This window comes from Notothenia rossii, assembly GCF_949606895.1.
Source record: "Notothenia rossii genome assembly, chromosome: 4".
NCBI lineage: Eukaryota > Metazoa > Chordata > Actinopteri > Perciformes > Nototheniidae > Notothenia > Notothenia rossii.
The window spans coordinates 87,950,327-87,973,229 of record NC_136902.1 but is presented as its reverse complement, the minus strand read 5'-3'; the positions used below and the strand labels follow the sequence as shown (position 1 = coordinate 87,973,229).

Here is a 22,903-nt window from a genome sequence, read left to right as displayed (position 1 = left end):
TATGGTTGTTAATTGTTTCGCTGTGAAAACAGAATAAAGTTTACATTCTTAAACGTTTTCTTTGTAATATTTGATTTTTTTTCTCTTACACTTTTATATTAGGGTGGCCTTGAAGTAAATCATATTTTTTCAATAAATTGTAAGATAGCTACATTTTTAGAGCATTCAACGACAGGATTATTCTGAGGGAAATTAGCATTCAAGCTATCAGGGTTAAGAAAAACCAAAAATAGTATGTTAGTCAAATTTGAGATCAATATGGTCTATACTTACGTAACAGCAAAATTTTGTGGAAAGATGTGTGTGTATAACTTAATGCATCAATAATAATAATAATACAGGACAACATGTTATACGTATGGTTTTACTAAATTGTTTTACATTTCCCTGTTCAGGTCACATATTACTCTCTCCCCAATAAATATCCAACATGTTTGCACCCCCACACTGAAGCGCTATTGTACATATTTTGGTAAACTATGCTTTTCTGAATGACTTATTTCTCTTGGTGACACGGACACATATTTACAACAAGTCATGCTTTAGCGTTGAGCGAGAAGATTTGTAATAAAAACAAAACATAGGACAACATGGGACAGGATGACATAAGCGTAAAAAAATAAAACTGTACATGTATTAAATAAACCAAATCAAAGAAAAAGAGTACGCCCTGTGTGGAGCAAGCCGTGTACATGTGGGATGTCCTCACACAGGGACTGAGTGCAGCGAGTATAGCTAATATTTGACACATAGAGTAAGGGATGGTACGTTCTTCTGTCTCGGTGACGGAGGGAACGCAGCTCTAACGTCTCAACCACACCCAGGTGTTGACCAGCCAGAAAGCCACGGTGACGGAGTACAGGATCATCTCTCGCTTCGCACGCTCCTTGTTCTCCTCCTCCAGATGCTGAAGTCTCCGGTTCAACTTGATGAGCTGCAGACAAATTACACATACAACTATTCTCAGTCACAGTGGCTCAGGATTAGCTCTCGCACCATACGTAGAAATACTGTTTATTTGTATAGCGGTTAGCAGCTGTATTCGATAAATAGGCTCAACACTTTGTCATATCAGACTATCAGAAGTAAGATCATAGTGGAAAATATTCCGTTACAAAACTGCAATGATAGCAAGTAATCATTCAAATAATTGATAGTGAATAATTATTATGCCATACGTATACCTGGTTTGTTGGAGCTACACATTGTTTTTTTTAATTTAAAGGTCCCCTATTATTCTGTTTTTCATTACTTTATTATAGGTCTCAGATACAAAACATGTTTCTAGTGTTTGGCCTCGAAATACTAAACGAACATGCTTTGTAGTAGGGCTGTACAATATGTCGTGTTGTGACGATAATCGCGATATGCGCATGCAGGACGTGCAATTCTTTACATTAAAAAAAATATATATATTTATTTTTTCAAAAATATATATATATATTTTGTTTTTAGGACGTGCGATATTAAGTAGGCAAATTAACTCAAACACGTAATGTTAAAATTCTTTTGCTGCTTGCTACAAAAGGAAAAGTTGTGTGGCTCTCATGTCAGGGGTACTTGAGTGAGTGACAGCAAACCACCAATCACAATCAAATCTCCAAAGCAAACGGACCCGGTGATTAAAGGTAAAAACACTGAATAAAGTAGCTTCATGTGTTTCTCCAGTTCGGCGCTGCTAACCGAGCTAGCTCAGCTTGTTGCTCTGATAACTTAAGATCCAGACGTCCGTGACTACAATCCTTCATCCGGTTAAATATAGTTAGAAAAATACCAATTTTATAACATTAAAGTTCAAGAAAGGATGGTTTGCGGACAAAAAAAGAAGTATCATTATCGCAATATATATCGCAGGGGGAAAAAATATATATCGCAAAGTCAGTTTTTTCCAACATTGTGCAGTTCTACTTTGTAGCATCCCATAATCCCCTCTGTTTCAGCCCTGTTTAAAAAATGCTCTAGTACCTCATTCACACCAACGCAACTCCGGTTCAAGCTCCGTGCTAGAGCTTTTCAGGTTCAGAATCGGTTCTTCGGTTTAGCTACGGCTCTTTTCACACCGCCCAGAGTCCGACTGGTGCTGCGTCATCGTTTGCGTCATGACGTAACCGTTTGCGTGCCTGCTTCATAAAGCCAAACCGCGCGGAAACCCCTCACAGCTGACACCGACAACAACAATGGCCGATTGTGCTCCAGCTTCCTCTGTACCTCTTCAGAAGACCAGATTCCCAGTAGGTAGCTGGTCTCTTCAGTGGCCCACTGCTGCTTGTTAAGTTTCTCCATCGTTGTGTACAAACTGGATAAAACGCGGCCTTTTTGCTGTTGTTCAGGAGTTGATCCCGCCCCTGCCCCCGCCTCGACGTAAGCGTAACCTATGCGGTGCTTTTGCTCTGGCCGGACAATTTTTTGGTGCTCGAAACGAACCAGATTCCGGAGCTAAGAGGCTGCTCCGCTGCGGTGTGAACAGGAAAACCCGGTGCTTTTCAAGCTCCAGCTCCGAACCGGCCCTGAAACACCGTTGGTGTGAATGAGGTATAGGAGGAGATTCAGTTGATAAGGTGGGGGGGGGTTCCTTGGTTGGTGATTGGCTAATGGTTACACAAGCCAAAAAATCGTTATGACATCATTAAGTGGCCAAAATCTAATCAGCTCATTTTCAGACCGGTTTTTATAGAAATGGATCAAAAAGAGAGAATCTTTTTTCCTGAACATTTCAGAGTCTCTTTACACAGAGGGGACACATGTTGATGTAGAAGAGACATGAAGAAGAGGGGACACATGTTGATGTAGAAGAGACATGGAGAAGAGGGGACACATGTTGATGTAGAAGAGACATGGAGAAGAGGGGACACATGTTGATGTAGAAGAGACATGGAGAAGAGGGGACACATGTTGATGTAGAAGAGACATGGAGAAGAGAGGACACATGTTGATGTAGAAGAGACATGGAGAAGAGGGGACACATGTTGATGTAGAAGAGACATGGAGAAGAGGGGACACATGTTGATGTAGAAGAGACATGGAGAAGAGGGGACACATGTTGATGTAGAAGAGACATGGAGAAGAGGGGACACATGTTGATGCAGAAAAGACATAAAAAAGTGGATTTTCCATTATAGGGGACCTTTAATACTTGTTTATTGTAAATGTACCTTTCATTCTGTGTAATTTAAGTGGTTGTTTTATGCTTTCATTTTGAAGGCAGTGTCGGGCACTGGGTGAAACGGGCGTCTAAACCCCAGTGGAGCACTCGTGCCGATACCGCTCTAGTCGTGGAAAAACAAACTGTTTCGTAGTTTGTTCAACATTATGAACCAAATTGAAAACCAAAACACGGAACTAGGACTAAACTCATTTCAGTGGAAAACGGGTATCTGAGAATAAATGGCCTACTCTTTCCCAAAAATGTCTTACATGCTGACAAGACAAAAAATAAAAGAAAGACTTACCTGACGTCGCAGCGTTGTCGCATCGACCACAGTCATGTCATCAGGGCCCGCATCCATTGAAGAGTCAAGTGTTGAAAGTGCAAGCCTGTAAAAACGACGTCAGTTTGAGAATGTAATTCGTGGTAACGACCACAACAGAGCGTGCATGCAGAGAGTAGCACATTTCAGATCTACAGTGCAAATGAGCAATAGCGACTTCACTTCACTAGGTGATTATTATCATCTTATTTCTCGACAGGAAATGAGGATGGAGGAAAGGAAAAGGAAGGTGGGAAAGGGTTGAAGGTGAAGAGCCAGGTGGAGTTACCTGGAGTCCTGCAGGGGGATGGAGCTCGAGGCCGCCCCCCCTCGCAGTGATGGTTTGCTACAGAGGTGGAAAAGACAGGGTGGGGGGGGGGGGAGAGGAGAATAAGAGAGATAGAGCAACACACACATGTCAGTGTTGCACACACCTCGCATGTCCTTCCAGTTACTACGCTTTCTAGGCCTCTCGTTTAAAGTTAAAACAATTGAATTTTGCCTTTTTTTCGAAAATGAAATATACATTTGTTGGCAAAGCTGATTAATCCCACCACCACTTTTACCTGAAGGTAGATCCAATTCAGTTTCAGATTGTGAAGGTACATCAGGCAGAATGTATGTATTTTATATTTTGATTACGACATGCTGTTTTAATATTGTTACAGATTTGTCTCAGTTAGAAATGACCATGTTATGCTCGAGTCTTCAAAGGGGCCAAGCTGAATTAAAGAGAAAACACTTCCTTGTCCTAAAAGCAAGCGAAACTAATCTAGATTTAACAGGAAGTTGAGGAACAACTGAAGCAGTCAGTGTTGTCCTCTCTGAGCAGAGGTTTTTTTTTAAAGCAGAAAATGTCCGGATGATGGAGAGGTCACCTGCTGGGGTTTTCGTCCAGGACCTCCAGGACCTGCTGGTAGGCCCGGCGTGTCGTGGACTGGAGGAAAGAGAGAACACCGCTAGCGCTGTACAGGTTGTGTTCCTCTTCGGCCGCGGTGAGAGGGGGCAAAGGGTGGGCGGTGGGAGGGGGGGAGGGGCTCGCGCTGCTCAGTGACCACCGTTAAGAGCAGCCAATCAGAGGAGAGGGACAGACAACAGAGGAAGGAAAGGAAGGAGAGGGAAGGAAGGAGAGAAATAAGGAAAATAAACTGTCCTCAACTTCACTGATTTTGTGACAACTGCAAGCCCTTTTAACATTTCATCAGCAGAGGTAACACGTCAACAAGTGCTTTTGGACTAGTTAGAAGTACAAGACAAACTATCCATAATGTTATTTTGGCTTAAAGGAATTCCAACAAGAGATAGTCAAATTGTTACTTCTTAATATCAACATTTAATAGCTTACTTGTGGAAAAGCTCAATGTAGATATCTACAATTGTCCGTACAGTTAAGATTCTAGATATCTTAAATTCAATTGTGAATTGTCAAGAATAAACTATTGAAATGACAGCTTTGATTTGTAACTAGTAAGAATGTAATTACAAGATATCTAAAATTACATTCAGATATTTCAAATATAATTGTAACTACTGAACCCTACCTTATACGTACTAGTTACATTATACATTTGAGGTACCAAAAATGCCGTTAATAACTTTTTTAGAGTTCAATTTTAAAAGAAGGAAATTAGTTTGTACAACTTTGTAGGTAGCTTCAACAACGGACGTACATATTCCAAAATAAATATGGTCCGATAAAATCTGCATATGTGGAAATGTAATTAGAGATTTTTGAGTAATTGTTCATTTGACTTATGATGTCTGTAAATCCTTAGACTAGTCTAACATGTCAAATTGGTTCAGCAGATGTCTTCCATTCCATTGTCACAAGTGAACACTAGGCAGCTTTTTATTCGGTAGCCCTACTGATTCAAAGTGAAATGGGCTTGCCATAAAACGAGTTAAAGTGATGTTGTAATATAGCAAGAGATTTGACCTGCCAACCACTAACAGTCCTTTACTAACAAATAATATAATTAACAAAAATGGAGACGTGAACTCAAAACACTGACAAGCAAATTATTCCAACTCTTTTTGTGCTATTCAAAGACGTCACATGCAGATGTCATGAGGAAGGAGATGAAGGGACATGAAGTGGATTTTGCTGCACAAGCATACAATTGTTGATATATTCCAATTCCAATCTGCTATTCGTCATGAGTTACCTTGAGAGCACTTTGTGAAGCTCTGTTGTGCCGAGTGATGTTGTAGTCTGTAAGTGGGTTTATACTAGGGATGCCAGCGGTTATTCGATTTTTCGAATATTCGTTACAGTCTCCATAATCGAAAATTATTTTTTTTAATTCAATTTTATAATCGATTAATATTCGCCAGGGCTGTCCGATCTTCGGATTTGATCGTGGTCAGTTTCTGACATCCCTAGTTTATACACACTTTTTATCCCTTTCCAGTATTCTTGGAATCATTTTAACATTTAAAAAATCTGGATGTTGTCCCTTCAAAACTGATCAGTTCATAAAATTTTTGAAATCAAGATATTAATGGGTTAGCTTCAGCAACTACAATAAAAACGAGCTGCTTCGACATTGACAGCAGCGTACCAAGGCAGGGACAACCAGCTCCCTGACAGAGACAAGGGGGGGGGGGGAAGAAAGGGCCAAAACAAAGATGCTAGTGCATGCATGTATATGAGATGAGATGGAGCGGGTAAGAAGCTTACGACGGCGTGTTTAGACCCATACTCACGCAGAATCGCTGCGCATCATCTGAGTGTTGTGACGGGCCGAGGCGTTCTCGCTGGCTGATCGTTCCCGACGTACTCGTGCTTGTGGCCGCAGCTGCACAGAAAGAAGGATGTTATGGTTAACTTTAAAGAAGTTTGTGGATCGTCATTTAAACACAAGTTATTGTCTTATTGCTTACCAGCTCCTCAGTGTCTGGAGCTGCTCTCTGCGGCTGCTGCTGCTGCTGCTGCTGCTGCTGCTCCTCCTCCTCCTCCTCCTCCAGGAAGTCAAGAGGCCGATCACTGAGGGTCAGGACTCTGGGTGGGGTCTTCAGAGATAGGCTTTCTAGTGGTGTGGACTGGATCAGGTCCAGGTCTCTGGGTCTGGGGAACTGGGGGTCATTACTGTCTCCTGACAAAGGAAGGTGTGAATGAGAGATTTTAGCATCTTCCCTACCTTTAAAGGGGAACTAGTAAGCTCATTTCCAGGTTCATATTTGTATGTTGTGCCTTCACTGTGACATGTTTCCATGCTTGAATATTTAAAAAAGCTCTTTATTTTTCTCATACTGCCTGTGCTGCAGCACCTCTTTCACCCTCTGTCTGAAACCAGAGCACAGTCTGCTCTGGTTGGTTAGCTGGCCGGCTCTGTTATGATTGGTCAACCGCTTAGAGATGTCAGGCCTCCCCCCCCCAGGATGCATTAGCCTCTCTCATCTCTTGCCAGTTTCTCTCACGCTGGAGCTGTTACATTATGCAAATGACTCTGTGGTCTAAAATAGAGCAGCGTTGAGGCCATAATTATTTTACCGTGCAATATGTGAGGCTATTTTCTGATAGACACTTTGCTCCCGAGTAGACATGATCTGAAAATAGATGAACTTGGCAACAAGGTCTGAGCAGAGGTTCAAGTCAATCGACTATTCATATCTTTACACTGCGCTATAACTTTTATTCTTGTATTTTAAAGTGGACCTATCATGCTATATTTGAAAACTATATTGTAGGGCCATACCTATACAAAACATGTCTGTGAAGTTTTTGATTAAAATACCAAACAGATCACCCATTGTAGCCATGCCTCATTCTGCTCATACCCCTCTTTTGCAGCCCTGTTGCAAACAGGCTGATTCTGCTGCTAGCCACGCCCCTTTGTAGCGTCACGCAGCTTTCCCCTGCTACCGGGAGATCTCAGCTAAACGCTGGGGTGATTAAATGCCATGTTATGCTCCTAACCACTTCAAGCTTTATTTCTGAAACAGTATGGAGCTCAAACCTTTCTCTCTCGCAGGGTTTACCACAAGGACATTACGTTACACATATTCTTTCCAGTAGCCTACAGCGTTAGCTCCATGGCTAGCTCTGAGTGTTAGCATACTTGCTAATGTAAACACATGGCATATTACTCCAAAAACACGCCGCGCATTGTTTCTGATACAGCACATAGCTTGACATGTTCTTTCTTAAGTGTTTACCGCTAGAACAGTGCCATTATATGTATATATATATATATATATATATATATATATATATATATATATATATATATATATATAAAACTTTACTCTAAGCCTCTAGCAGACATCCTGCTGAATACACAGACACACAGCTGCGACTGTATACAGAGACGATAGGTTGGGACGTGTCACGTCGACCGGATGTTGCCTATGACGTTATAGGAGCGAAAATTCTGGATCTGCTTGTTAACACCCCACCTTTTATTTTTTATTTTTTTATGTGGGTACAGAGGAAAAGAGAGGGTTTTGTTTTCCGACACTTTGTGAGTTCCCTGACACACCGGGGACACATATTTATGTATAAAATACATCAAAAAGTGCATTTTGCATGATAGGTCCCCTTTAAATATCACGTGCAATGTGTTTTGGAGCTCCAGTCAATAAAAGCGCAAGTTTTACATAGAGATGTTGCTATGTTCTAGAAGTAAACAAAGGATTACAATGGAGGCGTTTCAAGCAGGGGGAGGGGGGGGTAGTCTGTGGCAGCGAAACTCTTTTAGCCTTTGCAGACTATTTACGTGCACAAAAAACGATATATCAGCCTACAGAAAAGTCAAAATCCCCAGAAGCCTCTTTGATAATGTGATCTGAATCCTGAGGTTGAATAATGACTTGAATCTTCACATGTATAGTAGACGTACATGTCGGTGTGGGAAATGGCTTTCAGTTTCATTTTTTACAGTCCTAAATAATTGGCATTACACAGTCATGAGCCATGTCATAACAAACGAACACAATAGTGATATAGAAGTCAGCTGACAAGAACTACTGGTGGAGTTTGTGTGTAATAAAAGTCTTTGAACAGCACAGACAACACAGCCTACATTGTCAGAAAGCTTACTAACCTGAAATCACAATTCTCTCTGGGACTTGCATTGTGACACTGTGTGGGACCTCCTGAGATCCAAAATTAGGATCCTCGTGGCCGTGGTGACCCATTTTGAGCATCTCAGGGATCCGCATCCTCTGGCTGATCCCTTCGGTGTACTCCATCTCATACTGGATACGGTTCATCTCCGCAATTTCTGCCGTGGGGGAAGGGAACGCTGCTCCGTTCATTTTTGCTGTGAGGAATAGGTTGTTCAGGAACACGGTGCGTTTTGTTAGCCACAAAAACAAAGGTCACATAGGGAAGGTGCCAACATGACAGATCAAAGTTCTTATGGTTTCATTTTCGGTCCTGTTTAACCTGTCATGCTGCATACCTGCTGGTACATTTCATTAAATAAAAGCGAATGCACACTGATCCCAAATCTCCTTAACCCACCTTTTTAAGCTGTGAACAATGTCTCATACTACTGGTTTACAGAACTAACTACAGTGAATATACAAAGAATACTGAATATTACAAATGAACATAGTTGTCGATTTAGTTGTGTACTATCTGATGGATTTACAGAATCTACGGTCACCCATTCATTTCCTATTGGGGTCCTTTTTGGCTTGGAACACCATGGGGGTAACAAAGTTGACTACAATTAAATGTAAGTGGTTAGCAGCAATTGTATATGGTCAAATGTCTAGTGTGGAGGATATCATAAAGGCCTTGTAGCAATCAAAGGTAAGACACATTATTTATGATTGATAAAAGTAGTGAATGGGTCAGATTTGACCCGACCACGACAGGAGGGTTAAGGATTAGAAAACATTGGTGCAGCTGATGAGCTGTAGGCAGGAGTTAGGGCTGGAGCATTTCTCCTGAAACTTATGATAATAACTTTGCATACATGGAAAGATGGAAACCACAATTTGGCAGTAACCTTGACTGTGTGAGATAAGAGCTGCTAAAGGTCACTTTACAGAATATATCAATGAAATGCTAACACAATGCTAATATCAAAAGGAAGCTTATAATCGGCTAATACTAGTGAGGCTAACACCAGTTATTTAATGACCTTTTCATGCTAACGTTACCACATTCGCATTATTTAGCAGACGAGTTTGTCTCCGTCTGATGTTTAGTTAAATGTTATGATATCTACGTTAACAACATCTCAAAGCTTACAATAGTTTTAGTTTGACAGCTAACACACAACACATTAGCGCCATTTCAAGCTAGCGCGGTAGTTTCAGTATCTTACCGTTTGGTTGGTTGCTATGGTTAGCTTGCTTTCCAAATATATTTATCAGAACTTAAAGGAAATAAAAGAACTTCAAAGTAAACCCAGAGTGGTACAGTTGAGTGTATTACAGATGATGTAGCTGTCAGGCATCTCCCTTATGTTGACACGAGAGGAGCCTCCTCTCTTCTTCCGCCGTCCGTCCTTCAAACAAGAAGTACCAGGCGCTCAGGAGGAAGTGACGTCACTAAACTGAAGTCAAAAATATTAAAGTAAATGCAAATAAAAAAAGTTTTACCTGGTCAATTTGAGATGTATTGAAAACGTATTGATTATGTATGGTAAATGTAACATATTTGCATGTACAAATAACAAAGGTTATCCCAAAATGTCACTTTTAACTCATTAACTTCAAAGTAAGACATAACTTTGCAAGCCTACTATACAGAAAATCATGATTTAAAAATAAGTAGCCTATATCAAAGTCAAAGTCAGCTTTATTGTCAACATTTCTACATGTGTTATACATACAGAAATCTTGAGATACCGTTTCCCGCACTCCCACAGTGTGACATATATACATACAACAAGATACAAAAAGAGCCCAGATAAACGGGGTAGGCTATACAACTAGTAATAGTTAATAATATATTTAAAAACGCAGTCCACAGAACATAAATTGACATTAATGCAAGTATTTTTTGTGCAAAATAGAAAAATGTTCAAACAGTTTCAATGCAGCAGCGGAGATGGGAAGAAAAGTGACTGGTGCTGGATGAGGGAAGGTTGTATGTGTGTGTGTGTGTGTGTGTGTGTGTGTGTGTGTGTGTGTGTGTGTGTGTGTGTGTGTGTGTGTGTGTGTGTGTGTGTGTGTGTGTGTGTGTGTGTGTGTGTGTGAGTGTATGTGTGTGTGTGTGTGTGTGTGTGTGTGTGTGTGTGTGTGTGTGTGTGTGTGTGTGTGTCTGTGTGTGTGTGTGTGTGTGTGTGTGTGTGTGTGTGTGTGTGTGTGTGTGTGTGTGTGTTTGTGTGTGTGTGTGTGTGTGTGGAGGGGGAAGGTGGGAGGCAGGGTGGAGAGGTCAGGGGAGAGATGTCAGAGAGGGGGAGAGGGGGAGAGAGGGAGAGAGGGAGGGAGGGAGGGAGGGAGGGAGGGGAGAGAGTTCAGCATCCTGACCGCCTGGTTGAGGAAGCTGTTCCTCAGCCTGTTGGAGCTCGAGATTTTTGTTAATGAAATGTGTGTCTGAACTTGTTTTGATTAAAGGTAAGATATTCATGTTTCAAGTCTATTTATTTTTGTTGTTTCAATGGGCAACTACATTGCTTGATTTAGACCTAATATAATTCATAGATTTTACAGTACTTTTAATATAGCCTGTTGTGTGTTTTTTTTAATGTCATCTCGTGTTGATGTTTTTGCTTTGAAGAGCATCTAATACTATCTGGGAAACAAACCGTATAAATAAAGTTTAGTTACTTCATTTCTATATTTGAATTTTTAATCATGCATCAGTTTTTGTATTAGATATATTATTAATGTAATGAAGATATTATGAATTAAGTATTTGATATAGAATGTTGCCTACATCATTCACAATGCATCATACATTGTGCATGTTGAATATTTATTGATTTCCTACATATGACAAATGAAATATAATTACACTAAAATAATATCCTTAGGATATCTGAACTAGGATTTGTTTATTTATCAATTACGTATAGTGGCCATTAGACTGCATTGAAGTGAAAGGTTTTAATTTAATTGAATGCCCTTCTCACTGTCTTGAAGGCTGTTTTGGTCAATTATATGACAACCATGCGTTCGTCAGCTGATGGTCATCTCTTTATTTTGCACCTTTAAAAACTCAACAGCATCACATACTTCCCACATCCATGCACAGCCCTCAGTTCTGATATTACTGATCCACAAAATCAACTTGCTTGTTATTTAAACCTTGGTTTAATAACTTAGTTTTGTTTCAAGTAAACCCCTTGCAAGGATTCCTTTTTGACTTAATCCACTAGCTCCCACTTTCAGCCACAGTATTTCTGAATACGATACATTTAGAACACTTCTTGCATAAATGTATTTACTTACTGCCACATCGTGTGTTTATTAAACAGATAGTCTAATACATAAACATGTGCCTAAACAATATTGAATTCCCAGGTCAATGTCGGAGGGGTTTTGGAGGTGGCCCCTCAGTGACTGTGGGTGGTGCGTTCATGGAGCCATTCAAAGACTGCGATTGACAGACCAGTCGTCCCTCTGCTTAACCAGTGAACGGGAAATCACGTCTGGATTTCTGGGAAATATCGATATGACACAAACATCAACTTTTGAGTCATGACTTAATGCGGACTTCCAGAAATATCAGGATGCTCTACATTTGATGCACACAGAGGCTGCGTCAACTCCACTTCTTCTCTCCGTGTCTGTACCCGGGTGACATTATGTTCTCAGATATTTTGAGTGTGATATTATTTTGCACTTTGCACTTCATTGCATCATCTTCGGAGCTGCAGCCTGGCATGTAAGTGACGCTTTTTAATATAGATAACGTTTTAATTTGCACTTGGTGTAATTGAATAATCAGATGACTAAACATTTGTTTACGTTCCACGATTTAGAGTAAGACAGATGCAAACGTTATATCCTATTTTTAAACGCACCATTTTTATTTGTACGTGTTTTATTAGCTCAAAGACGGCTACAAATGTAAGTCTAGTCAGTAATTATTTTACCTTATAGTGTACTCTCTTTGTTTCCCACTAGGCGTCGCTCTTTCAGGTCCCATAAGGATGCATGTGTGTTTTAGCAATGCAGTAACGTGCTTCTGCACAATAGCTTACAATGGAATGTGATTTTTTTTGTTGCAATGTCCTCTACCATTTAAATGGGCTGTGCAAGACATGATGATTGGAGGAATCGTTTTGATTACAGGAGAAGCGGAATACTTCCTCTAATTAACTTCAGGCTGCTCTGTATTGAAGCCAGATGTGTTGTGCCGGAGGACACCTCTGGATAGTTTACCTGCAGACATGACAACAACACACAGGCTGCTGTACACACAAGTGTTGTACATTACATTACCCCTGTGCTGTCTAACTTTATATAACCGACTCATTCATGCAAACCATTTTGTAGAAAAATGTTTTAATTTCCTCTGGAGGTTAATTGGATGTTTGTGAGTTTAATCAAGCCCATTGCACAAAACAGGAAACTGTATAATTGTTTTACAAACAATGTGTCTGTCATAGTATGATGTGCATGCACCTAAACATGTGTAAAACATGTACTACTTCATGTATGTTGGAATACATAATCAGCTGGCTGAGACCACCATCGGAAGGGATATAGCCCACCTCAACATACAAGTACCTCAAGTACAACAATGAAAAACAGACAGGACAGCAGAAAGTCTACATATCTTCCATTGCAAAATGAAAAAACACACCTGTTTCCCTTGTACCTTATAAAAGAAAAAGCGTCAGCAAAATGAAATGTAATTACATGCTTGCTCTTAAAAGTCATAACATATATATGATATTTTTCTTAAAACAGTTTTAACTGCACCTGTCCATGTTTCTCTCTCATGTTTTTGTGTGTGTTCTTCCATGCTCAGGCCGAATGTGTGTCCTGACCAGGAGATGTCTATGTTGGGGGCCCGTCAACCTTGTGTCCAGGCTTTTACCCGCATGGTGAAAGTGTGGAAGCAGGGCTGCAACAGCCACAGATGGTGCATGGGCTATGAGAGAAGGTAAGAGCAGAAATAGTTTCCCAATTTTGTACCAGTTGAATTCCATAGAAAAGACATCTCATTCATAAGCACAGCTGCAGAAAGCCAAGTCGTGAAGGACTGTTTAACACATTAACCGGCTGCATATAACCTGGAGTTTCTCTGGTCATTTGCCATTCATAATCTCAGCTGGAATAAAGGGCTGGAAAAGAGAGCTTCTCCCCCTTTGTGTGCATGGTGCGATGGGAGATCCTTATTTTAAAGCTTTATCTGAATATGTCAAACTGGTCTAATTATTAAAACACTGCTTATGGTCCTATATGTTGAAATGTGTTTACATTACAATGTATTGAGATCCGTTTGAGCTGTACCATGTTAAAGTGAGTTGTAATATTCACGTTATTTTCAGACCATATATATATGGACCTATAATGTAATATTGTGACTTTAACATACATTTCTCCTCCTCAGGACAGCATACTACACAGTGTACAGGCAGGTGTACAACATGGACACACACACAGTCTATAAGTGCTGCCCTGGCTGGAGACAGGAGGGTGAAGAGATGGGCTGTCTGCATAGTGAGTGAAAGCATTATACACATGCTATATGCATCACATAAGATGCCAACAAACCTTTATATTATATATATATATATATGTGTGTGTGTGTGTATAGAGTATGTATATTTCATATTTAGTAAAACAATTCACCTGGAACAATTAAGCAGGAATGTGGCCATCCTGACTAGATATTCAATATTTCTAAAAGTACACCCAAACAAGGTTACAACAGCACATACTACACTTAGGACATAAACAAAAAAGGTTAAAATACAACATCTAAGAGGAGCCCAAGACACTGCCGCCAGATGCCATCTTGATGTCGCATCATGTATACACCAGCAGCCCTGTAACATGTGATTTGTGGTTTCTGCAGGGGTGTGTAGTGCAAATACATGTTTCAATGGAGGCCAGTGCGCAGAGGCTGGAGACAAGATCTGTCAGTGTCCCCTGGGCTTCAAAGGGACGCGATGCCAGTATGGTGAGTTCATTCATGTTTTTAAACCTGCATACTCCACTTGCAGGTATTCATACTCAGGTTTTGTGAACTGACTTAGTCCCTCATAGGACAACATGTTGTTAAAACTTTAATAGGCCACGTTCAGACCTTATGCTTTCAGTTTGAAGAGGCAGAATGAGCCTGTAGTGTAGCTGTGATTGGACAAGTCTGCTCTATGGGGGGTCTCTGGGTAGTTAAAGGTAGAAGAAGTGCTCTCTGGGTAAGAGGAATGTTTTCCTTTGAAGGCGGCTGGAGTCTGGAGTGCTGTGGCTATCCCAGCTGAGACTCCACTCTATAAACTCTATGCTAACGAGGGGATGCAGTTCTGGCTTCATATGAAAAAAAAAGAAGACAAATCCCGCACTTTTAAATGCAAAAAACATTCAGAATAGGGAAGTAAGATAAGATGAATATCGATACCATTCTCATGTCTATAAATATGAATCCACAGCAAGCAGCAGGTTAGCTTATCTTAGCATAAAGACTGGGGAAAACAGCCAGCCAACAGTAGCAAAACCCACTTAGCAGCACCTCTCAAGCTAACCAATTAACACAGCTCGATGACAATTTGCTGTTTTACGAGGAGCTAGACTGTTTCTTGCCTGGGAGCAAGAAGTAACTTCCTGGAGTCTCCACTGGTTTACTGTTCAAGGACATACAAAAATGAGATATAACGCATTAATCAGTGTTTAAAAGGTGGATTTGATTGCTTTTGGATCATTTCCAGTCTCTGTGCTAAGCTCATTGGCTGCTAGCTTTGCTGTATTGATATCAAATGTGTATCAATGCTTTGAGCTCTACAGAGGGCAAATAAGCATATATTGCAAAATGTTATAGGCCGCTGATCTTTAAATATGTATAATCAGAGATTCTAAACAACATAATTGTATTCAAATACCTGAAAGCTAACTTGAGAACAAAAACGACATACTATTTCTGTGTTTAAGAAGAAATGGTGTTATAATGCGATAAACTTCATGTGCCCGAAAGGAAATTTGTTCTGGTCTCCATACTGCAGTTCCACAGAAGATAACAATTACAAATCATACATACTACATACATGATTAAAAACATTAACATATATTAACATATGACTTGTGCACATGTACATATTTGACCCTTTTGCACAACCCTCATGGGCAACACAATATACATATACATTACATTTTAGTGTTGAGAATCCTAAATAGAGGACTATAAAACAGGGTGCACTGTATTTGTTTGATTGATATACTTTATTAATCCCCGTGTGGAAATAGTTTCTCTGCATTTGACCCATCCTAGTGTTAGGAGCAGTGGGCTGCCATTTTGAACGGCACCAGGGAGCAATGTAGGGAATGGTGCCTTGCTCAGGGACACCTCGGTAGCACTTGGTCTTGCCGGGACTTGAACTGGTGACCTTCCAGTTGCCAAGCCAAGTCCCTATCGACTTCGCCACCACCGCCCAAATACTTCCTTGTAATACCGCAATAACCTCAGACTTAGGGCACAGTCAAATCACAGACTGAATAGGGTCAAACTTACGAAATCCGGTAAAGGACATCCGAGGGGAACTTTTGCCTTGAAAGTCTAAAAAAAGTTGAGCATTAATCACAAGGATGCTGTAAATTGCAATATTTTTTTGCCCCTTCTTTCACGTAGAAAGGAAGTTGACCTCAGATAAATGTTGAATGTGTGACCAGTGAGCTTGTACAAAAGCTGTTGGTCCCTCTTGTCTAGTTACCGTCTGTTCTTTCGACTGTCCAATCCCCTGCAGTCTGCGTCAGCATGCAAACAGGAGGACGGTGGTTTGTGTTTTGGAAGAGTCCCGCTGAGACAAAATGGTGACCAGAGCATATTTGTTTCCTACCCCCCACATGCATGCACACGCACACACACACACACACACACACACACACACACACACACACACACACACACACACACACACACACACACACACACACACACACACACACACACACACACAGCTCTTCCTCTCGCTAAGACATTTCACAGGAATGTGTCGTTGTTTGTTGGAGGCAGTTCTCCCGTGCGTTTGTTTTGACATGGCCTCTTTGGTTTTCACACATCGGAGTGACAGATAGAGAACAGATAGATATTTGATCCAATCAGAATTCCTCTAGGTTTCTTGTACATCCTGTGCTTTCAACTCATCTCACTCTTCTCCTTCTGTAAAACGGTTTTCCTTCTGTCATCCCGCACGGCTGATTTCTCGTCACTCTTCTGCCAAAATCATTATACAAGGAGACAGTCAGCCAGACTGTGTTCAGCAAAGTTTACTCACTGAACCTCTGTTCAGTGCAGGGACATGAACTAATAATCCTGTGTTGTAGGCTACATTTTTTCTAATCCGGGTTTCAAGGTAGGCTATTTTAGAGAGAAAATAATCACAATGAAATTATTATTATTGTAGTTCAGATTTAAAAAATGACAGTGATTAAAGTTATATAAACTATTGTCTAAGTTTCAGTGTGATACTTTATAAAGGCAACATATGCTTTTACTATATGCTGAGTGGCATAACGATACTTAAGTTATACAATATTGTGTAAGATTGACTCATTAACTGCTAAAACAACTACAGCAATACACAGAGAGCCAGAGCCTGTTGTAGATATTGTAACTACGCAAGGAATAAAAATTGAAGTGGTTACCTGTTACAAATACCTTGGTATCTGGCTTGATGATTGTCTCACTTTTAAACGTCATGTCAATAACCTGCTTAAAAGCTGAGGGTTAGGCTAGGTTTCTTCTACAGGAACAAGTCCTGTTTCTCGCTTGAAGCCAGGAAAAGGCTAGTCACTGTGACCTTTTTACCTGTGCTGGACTATGGTGATCTGATTTATATGAATGCACCTGCCAATTGCCTGGTCAAGTTAGATGCTGCCTATCACAGTGCACTGAGATTTGTGACAAACTGTAAAGCATTAACACATCACTGTACCCTGTATGCAAGGGCTGGTTTGCCTTTGCTAACTGTACGGAGGCTCAGTCACTCGTACATTTTTATATATAAAGCCATGTTAGGGAAACTTCCATCCTACATCTGCTCCCTGATCTCACTGCGAATTGTAAGTGGCTACTGCCTGAGATCGCATGCTGTAGTTTTATTAAATGTGCCAACTGCTAGGACTGTCTTAGGGTTAGGGTCAGGGTTAGGGTTACCTGGGTTAACCCCAGGGTTAACCCTGTCTTAAGATAGCATTTAGATGCGCAGCTCCACTGTCTTGGAATAGTCTGCAATTGAAATGGAAACTGAGCAATCTGGTGCCACTAAATGTTTTTAAAGCTCGGTTGGATGCTACTCAATCGGAAGCTGTCGGTACCTGCTCATGTGGATAGTTATGTACATTGTAATCCCTGTAATGATGCTGTATGATGTTCTTTGTGTTGTTCTGTTTATGTTTTTATGTTTCATGTGGAACCTACTTGAGCAGGTCTCCCTTGAAAAAGAGATCAATGATCTCAATGGGATACACCTGGATAAATAAAGGTTTGAAATGAAATGAAAAAGAGATTTTGGCTTAGCTTTTCACCCTCTGTCTAGAACCAGAGCCCAATCTGCTCTGGTTGGTTAGCTGGCCGGCTCTGCGATGTCCGGGCGATGAGCATATCACATACAATGTGTTGGAGTGCTAGCCAATAGAAGCATGGGTTTTACGTAGTGATGTCACTATGTTATGGAAATAATTAAAAGGAGTCCAATGGAGGCATTTCAGGCAGGGTGGGAGAGGAACTACCTCTGGAGAGACATTTCAGATTTTAGCCTTTGCAGACCATTTACTTGCACAAAACCCATATAACACACTACAGGAAAGCAGAAGAATGTGTCTCAGGAGGACTGATAATAATATGATATTTTTAAAAGGTTTAAAGGGTTTATTACTTTGGATAATGCTAAGCTATACTTAAAGTGGAATGAACATTTACTGTATCGCATCACTGAAACAGTAAATCTAAAAATGGGCCATTCCCAAAAAGTTGATGGACAGAACTAGCAGCAGTGTGTGTGTGTGTGTGTGTGTGCGTGCGTGCGTGCGTGCGTGTGCGTGTGCGTGTGCGTGTGAGTGTGGATATTAGCCATGCATTGTACATTCCAGTATAACATAATTACCAACAGAGACTGCAACCGTAGCTCAACCTGGAAAATACCTGTGTGAACAGTGAACCACCACCAATCCACCAGGGAGTCCTCTGTATAGATTTGCTTTGTGAGCGTTAACATTCCTCAGTGACAGACTTATTACAGTCCTGTATGTGAATCATGTACGATGGAGAACACGCAGATTCAGTAGAGAGGCAGGAATTCTGACCTCTGTAGATTTATGTTGGAGTAATAATTTATAGGCAACTGGATTGGAAGTTTGCTCATGAAGATGTCTATCAAGATGTATTCAAGATGTAATATGTTTCCTGCTATGCTTTGCCATGTGTTCTTATCATAAGCGCACAGCATGTAATGCCTGTTGTTACATTTAAGTATTTTGCATTACGGTCTGTCTTTCTTTCTGTTTTTCCTGGCAAGCCTGGGTGATAGTCTCTCTGCCAATCAACCTGTCTTTCGGTTTGTTTACTAGATGCATTTCACTGAAGCCTGAGATACTGCATGTCTATTTATTCAAAATAATGATTTTATTGGACTGCATTCAATGATTTTGTGTAAACATTTAAGGGGGTTTTATGTAGCTAATAGTTCGGTAAAATGTGTGCTTGTGCATTTATGTGTGTGAAGTACAGTGGTGCAGAAATGAGTCCTAAAACCTTGAAATTACTTAGCATTTCCCACTTATGGCTCCTTCTTCTCGAAGTGAAAGTTTTTTTGAACGCGTTTGTGGTGTCTGGAGCACGAAATACAGTCTGTGGTTAACACAAGCTCAAGAGATTTTGACGTTTTCTTCTATGACATTTTGTCGAGGGATAAAGTGCTATGTTAAGCTAATTTCTTTCCTCTGTAGGCAGCTGTTTTCAATGAAAAAAAAGAAAACTCTAAAAACCTGCTTTGGACTCAAAGAAGAAAAATAGCTAGCAAACAGCTGCTAATGCAACCCAGTCTCACGGCATTTCGTGTTATAGTCACAAAATGTATTTAATCTATTGATTCGTGTTCACCAACATGATTTTTCCCCTTTTTTTCATGTCACACAGAACGATTTTAAAAGCAACGTAATTCTATTGGTAGTATGTTTCGTGCCTGCACCACGTCTTTTTGTCCGGTCGGGTCTTGGAAGACCAGAAGCTGTGTGGTTCATAAAAACAACCCTAACCCTAACCCTAACTCTGACTCAATATCTTACCCTAAGCATAACCCTTTTATTTTAAATTGTATAATGTCTGAGTTTTTTTGCCGTCCGTGAGGAAAATAAATGGGGCAAAGAGCCTCAGAATACTGAAATCTGTATTTAAAAAAAAAACGTCCTTCTAATTTGTTATTATTTGGTGCAGGCAAAAAACATAATACCAATAGAAATACATTGCTTCTAAAATCTTTCTGTGTCAGAATACTGAAATCTGTATTTTTTTAAATCTCTTTTTCGTTCTAATTTGTTATTATTTACATTGCTTTTAAAATCGTTCTGTGTGACATGAAAACAATGCGAAAATCGTGTTGGTGAACACGAATCAATAGATTAATTTTGTGACTATAACACGAAATACTGTGAGACTGTGTTGGCTAATGAGACAGTTAATGGAGACTAGAGCCAAACACAAGAGTGAATAATGGTATAACCTTTGCTGGGTTGACGGAAACAAGAATCCAAATGAATATTTAAATTACTTTGTAACCGCTGGAAGTGTAAATAACTAGTTTGCTAATTCAAGTAAAAGTGTATAACTTCATTGTTTTGTTTATCATTTTGTTTCGGATGCCCCCTAGTGGCCAAAAACTCAGTTACGTGAAAGAATGTATTTATTTTTTAAACAAATATGAATGCTTGGCCTTAACAGCAAAAGTTATAAGTAGAACAATCAGTATGATCACTCACTATAACTGTGTTGAAAAGCCTTGTGCCTTTTCAACACAACTCACTCCATGACTTCAGTAGAGGGAGATTTTACCCTGAGAGCTGATGTTAAAGAGCAGTCTGGCTCTGGTAATAGTTGAAGCCAGAATCCGTGCTTTGCTCCCTTCTTTTCAACACCCATCGTGGATCGGCCTCTTGAACGCTGCTCTCTTTGGTATCGCTGCCAAGTTTTGGTGGTGGAGCCCACTGTGTGTTGTGGGGGCCGCCGGCCACCTGCTTCCAATCTCTGATACGAGACAGAAGGCACCGTCTTTAGAAATGTGTGTCAGCCGCTGACACCAAGGCTGTGGTGTTGACACTGTGAGGTAATAAACAGCCTGGACACAGCTCAAGCATGTGCTGAGACGGCGGAGTCTGCTCTGTAATCGTTGCAGTTACTCCTTCTTGTGAATGCCACTCTGTCTCACTCTATTAAGCCTTGTACTCGGCATTGCTTTGGTTAAATTGGTGCATGGGTCTGCATGAAGTTAAGAGAACCCGTTACAGTGTGAGGACAGAAACCATCTGGTCCTCACTAAAGAAGCCTGGCTGTTTTCAGAGCACTTTACAGTAGAGTGATTATTCCTGGGGCTGGATCCTGTTGTTCTGTAAGGTTTTAGCTTTGTATTGAGAAGAAATGATGGGGGGGAAATGGGGTACTTCATGTTGTGATCACAAAGTATAAGACACTAGAAGTTACTTCATAATCCTACACTGTAAAATGTTTGGCTGTAAAATTACAGTAATTTACTTCCTACTAGTTGCATGGATTTCAAAGTAATTTACTGTAAATATTTCACAGTAATTTACTGTAGATATTTTACAGTAAATTAGAATAAAAGTACAACTAAATAAAGTGACTTTACAGTTGCCATGCCCATGGAATTACTGTGATATAGCAGTACAGAGCTGTGGTATTATGGTACCTTGCTGTACATAAATTACAGTAATTACTTGTATTTTCACACTTTTACAGTAGAAGTAATGCAACACAGTAGCCAGTAATTTACTGTAAATATAAAAATGTAAATAATACGATAATATATTGTAAATCTGAAGTTAACTGGAATTTTACCATAACTACACAATTCAATCAGCTCAATCAACAAAGAAAAACAAAGAAAATGCCAATTAACTTTGTATTACTCCATTGAAGTGCAAAGTACATTTCACAGTGTCTTGGACTTGTTGTTACGGCCCCAACCTCTACTCCGCGGTAGTGGCTCGTGCTGAGAACCGCAACATGAAAGAATACATGCAATAACCGGTACTTGGTAACAAGCATTTATTGATAATCAGCCGTTTGCTCACACAAGCGAAACGGGAAACAAAAAGAGGTCTGGAGGACTGGCCAAAAGGAACAAACAGGGAACCCGAGCCAGCCACACCACGGGCCGTAGGACCCAGAGCTTCCCCCCCCTAACCAGAAATCAATTATAAACCCTATGGGAAACAAAACTGGACTACCAGGTCCTCCAGGCTAAACATAAACACATCTGCAAAAACATGGCCTACAGCTCAAAATGGCAAAGAGGTATTCTGAGGAGAGTGTCTCCCGGCGTTATAGACGAGACATCCTTCTCCTCCAGCTTCTCTTTACACGGCTGAGTGGAATTTGGAACACCTGGGCAGAGGCGGAGCCAGGGGCAGACCAGTTCACTTCAATTTAGGTTTATATGTTGCATCGTTTATTTTAAAGCACATGCAGCGGTGCCCCTTTCCAATTAAGTAAAACCTGCACCAAAGAAAGAAATGAGTATTTAAAGCCAAGCAAGAGCGATAAAAGCAAGAAAATCACTTAATTTGTTGTGTTATCACAGAGGATGGTCTGAATACAGTATTTTACTGTGAAATAATAAAGTAACATGTTGTGAAATCCTGGTAATCATTTATCCTGTAGATTCACTGTAATTAACTGCGCCTGCATTGATTTCACTGTGAAATTCAAAATGACAGTATTACAGGTAAAGACTGTAAAGTGGTAAAACAGTAATTTATTGTAAAATATTACAGCTAAATATTGTGAAATCATGGTAATATTTTACAGTAACAATCTTTTGACTTTGGCCAAAATATGCAGAAACACAAAAGCAGCATTATATGTACACTATTTAAGGGATAATGTGCAGAAAGCCGGTCATAATGAGGTTTATTATAGGGTTAATTATCCACTTCTACCAACAATAAATAAACAACTTCATTCACAATATTGATTTCAATTGATATTGATTTTATTTTATTGATTAAAAAAATTATCGTTCCACTGCGTACCAACAGCTTGAACTGTGGCGACAGCAACGTCATTTAAAATGAAGGCAGCGCTGATCGTGGTTTTCTGTAACGGTCCAAGTCTGTTCACATTTTATTCTCCA

The 22,903-nt window shown here is 40.2% G+C and overlaps 2 protein-coding genes across 6 annotated transcripts in view; one reads left to right on the top strand and one right to left on the bottom strand.

The window, feature by feature from the left end:
* Positions 1-350: 350 nt before the first annotated feature.
* mffa (mitochondrial fission factor a) lies at positions 351-9,945 on the bottom strand. 4 transcript variants are annotated; one of them, XM_079674379.1, is made up of 8 exons: positions 9,749-9,945; positions 8,513-8,731; positions 6,351-6,562; positions 6,174-6,265; positions 4,346-4,510; positions 3,757-3,813; positions 3,450-3,534; positions 351-934 (listed from the first exon to the last, which is right to left on the bottom strand). In XM_079674379.1, the coding sequence occupies exons 2-8, from the start codon at positions 8,724-8,726 to the stop codon at positions 803-805; spliced, it is 957 nt and encodes a 318-aa protein (XP_079530505.1). In that variant the 5' UTR covers positions 8,727-8,731; positions 9,749-9,945; the 3' UTR covers positions 351-802. The 4 variants fall into 4 exon arrangements, with proteins under 4 accessions (XP_079530505.1, XP_079530506.1, XP_079530507.1 ...); XM_079674380.1 differs by lacking the exon at positions 3,757-3,813; XM_079674381.1 differs by lacking the exon at positions 4,346-4,510.
* A 2,056-nt stretch (positions 9,946-12,001) lies between these two features.
* egfem1 (EGF-like and EMI domain containing 1) overlaps positions 12,002-22,903 on the top strand; it is an 82,726-nt gene continuing 71,824 nt past the window's right edge. For both annotated transcript variants that reach the window (XM_079676893.1, XM_079676892.1), the window contains exons 1-4: positions 12,002-12,258; positions 13,351-13,485; positions 13,936-14,045; positions 14,404-14,508. In XM_079676893.1, the coding sequence (XP_079533019.1) occupies positions 12,179-12,258; positions 13,351-13,485; positions 13,936-14,045; positions 14,404-14,508 (430 nt within the window). In that variant the 5' untranslated portion in view covers positions 12,002-12,178. The remainder of the gene's footprint in view (positions 12,259-13,350; positions 13,486-13,935; positions 14,046-14,403; positions 14,509-22,903) is intronic.

What these genes read in the sequence shown, in the direction of transcription:
- mffa (XM_079674379.1), bottom strand. Translation starts at nt 8,726, where the DNA reads ATGAACGGAGCAGCGTTCCCTTCCCCCACGGCAGAAATTGCGGAGATG. An exon ending in CTCCAGACACTGAGGAGCTG is followed by an intron (nt 6,266 to 6,350) that starts GTAAGCAATAAG and finishes CTTTCTGTGCAG; the next exon opens with CTGCGGCCACAAGCACGAGT. An exon ending in CGACAACGCTGCGACGTCAG is followed by an intron (nt 935 to 3,449) that starts GTAAGTCTTTCT and finishes ATTTGTCTGCAG; the next exon opens with CTCATCAAGTTGAACCGGAG.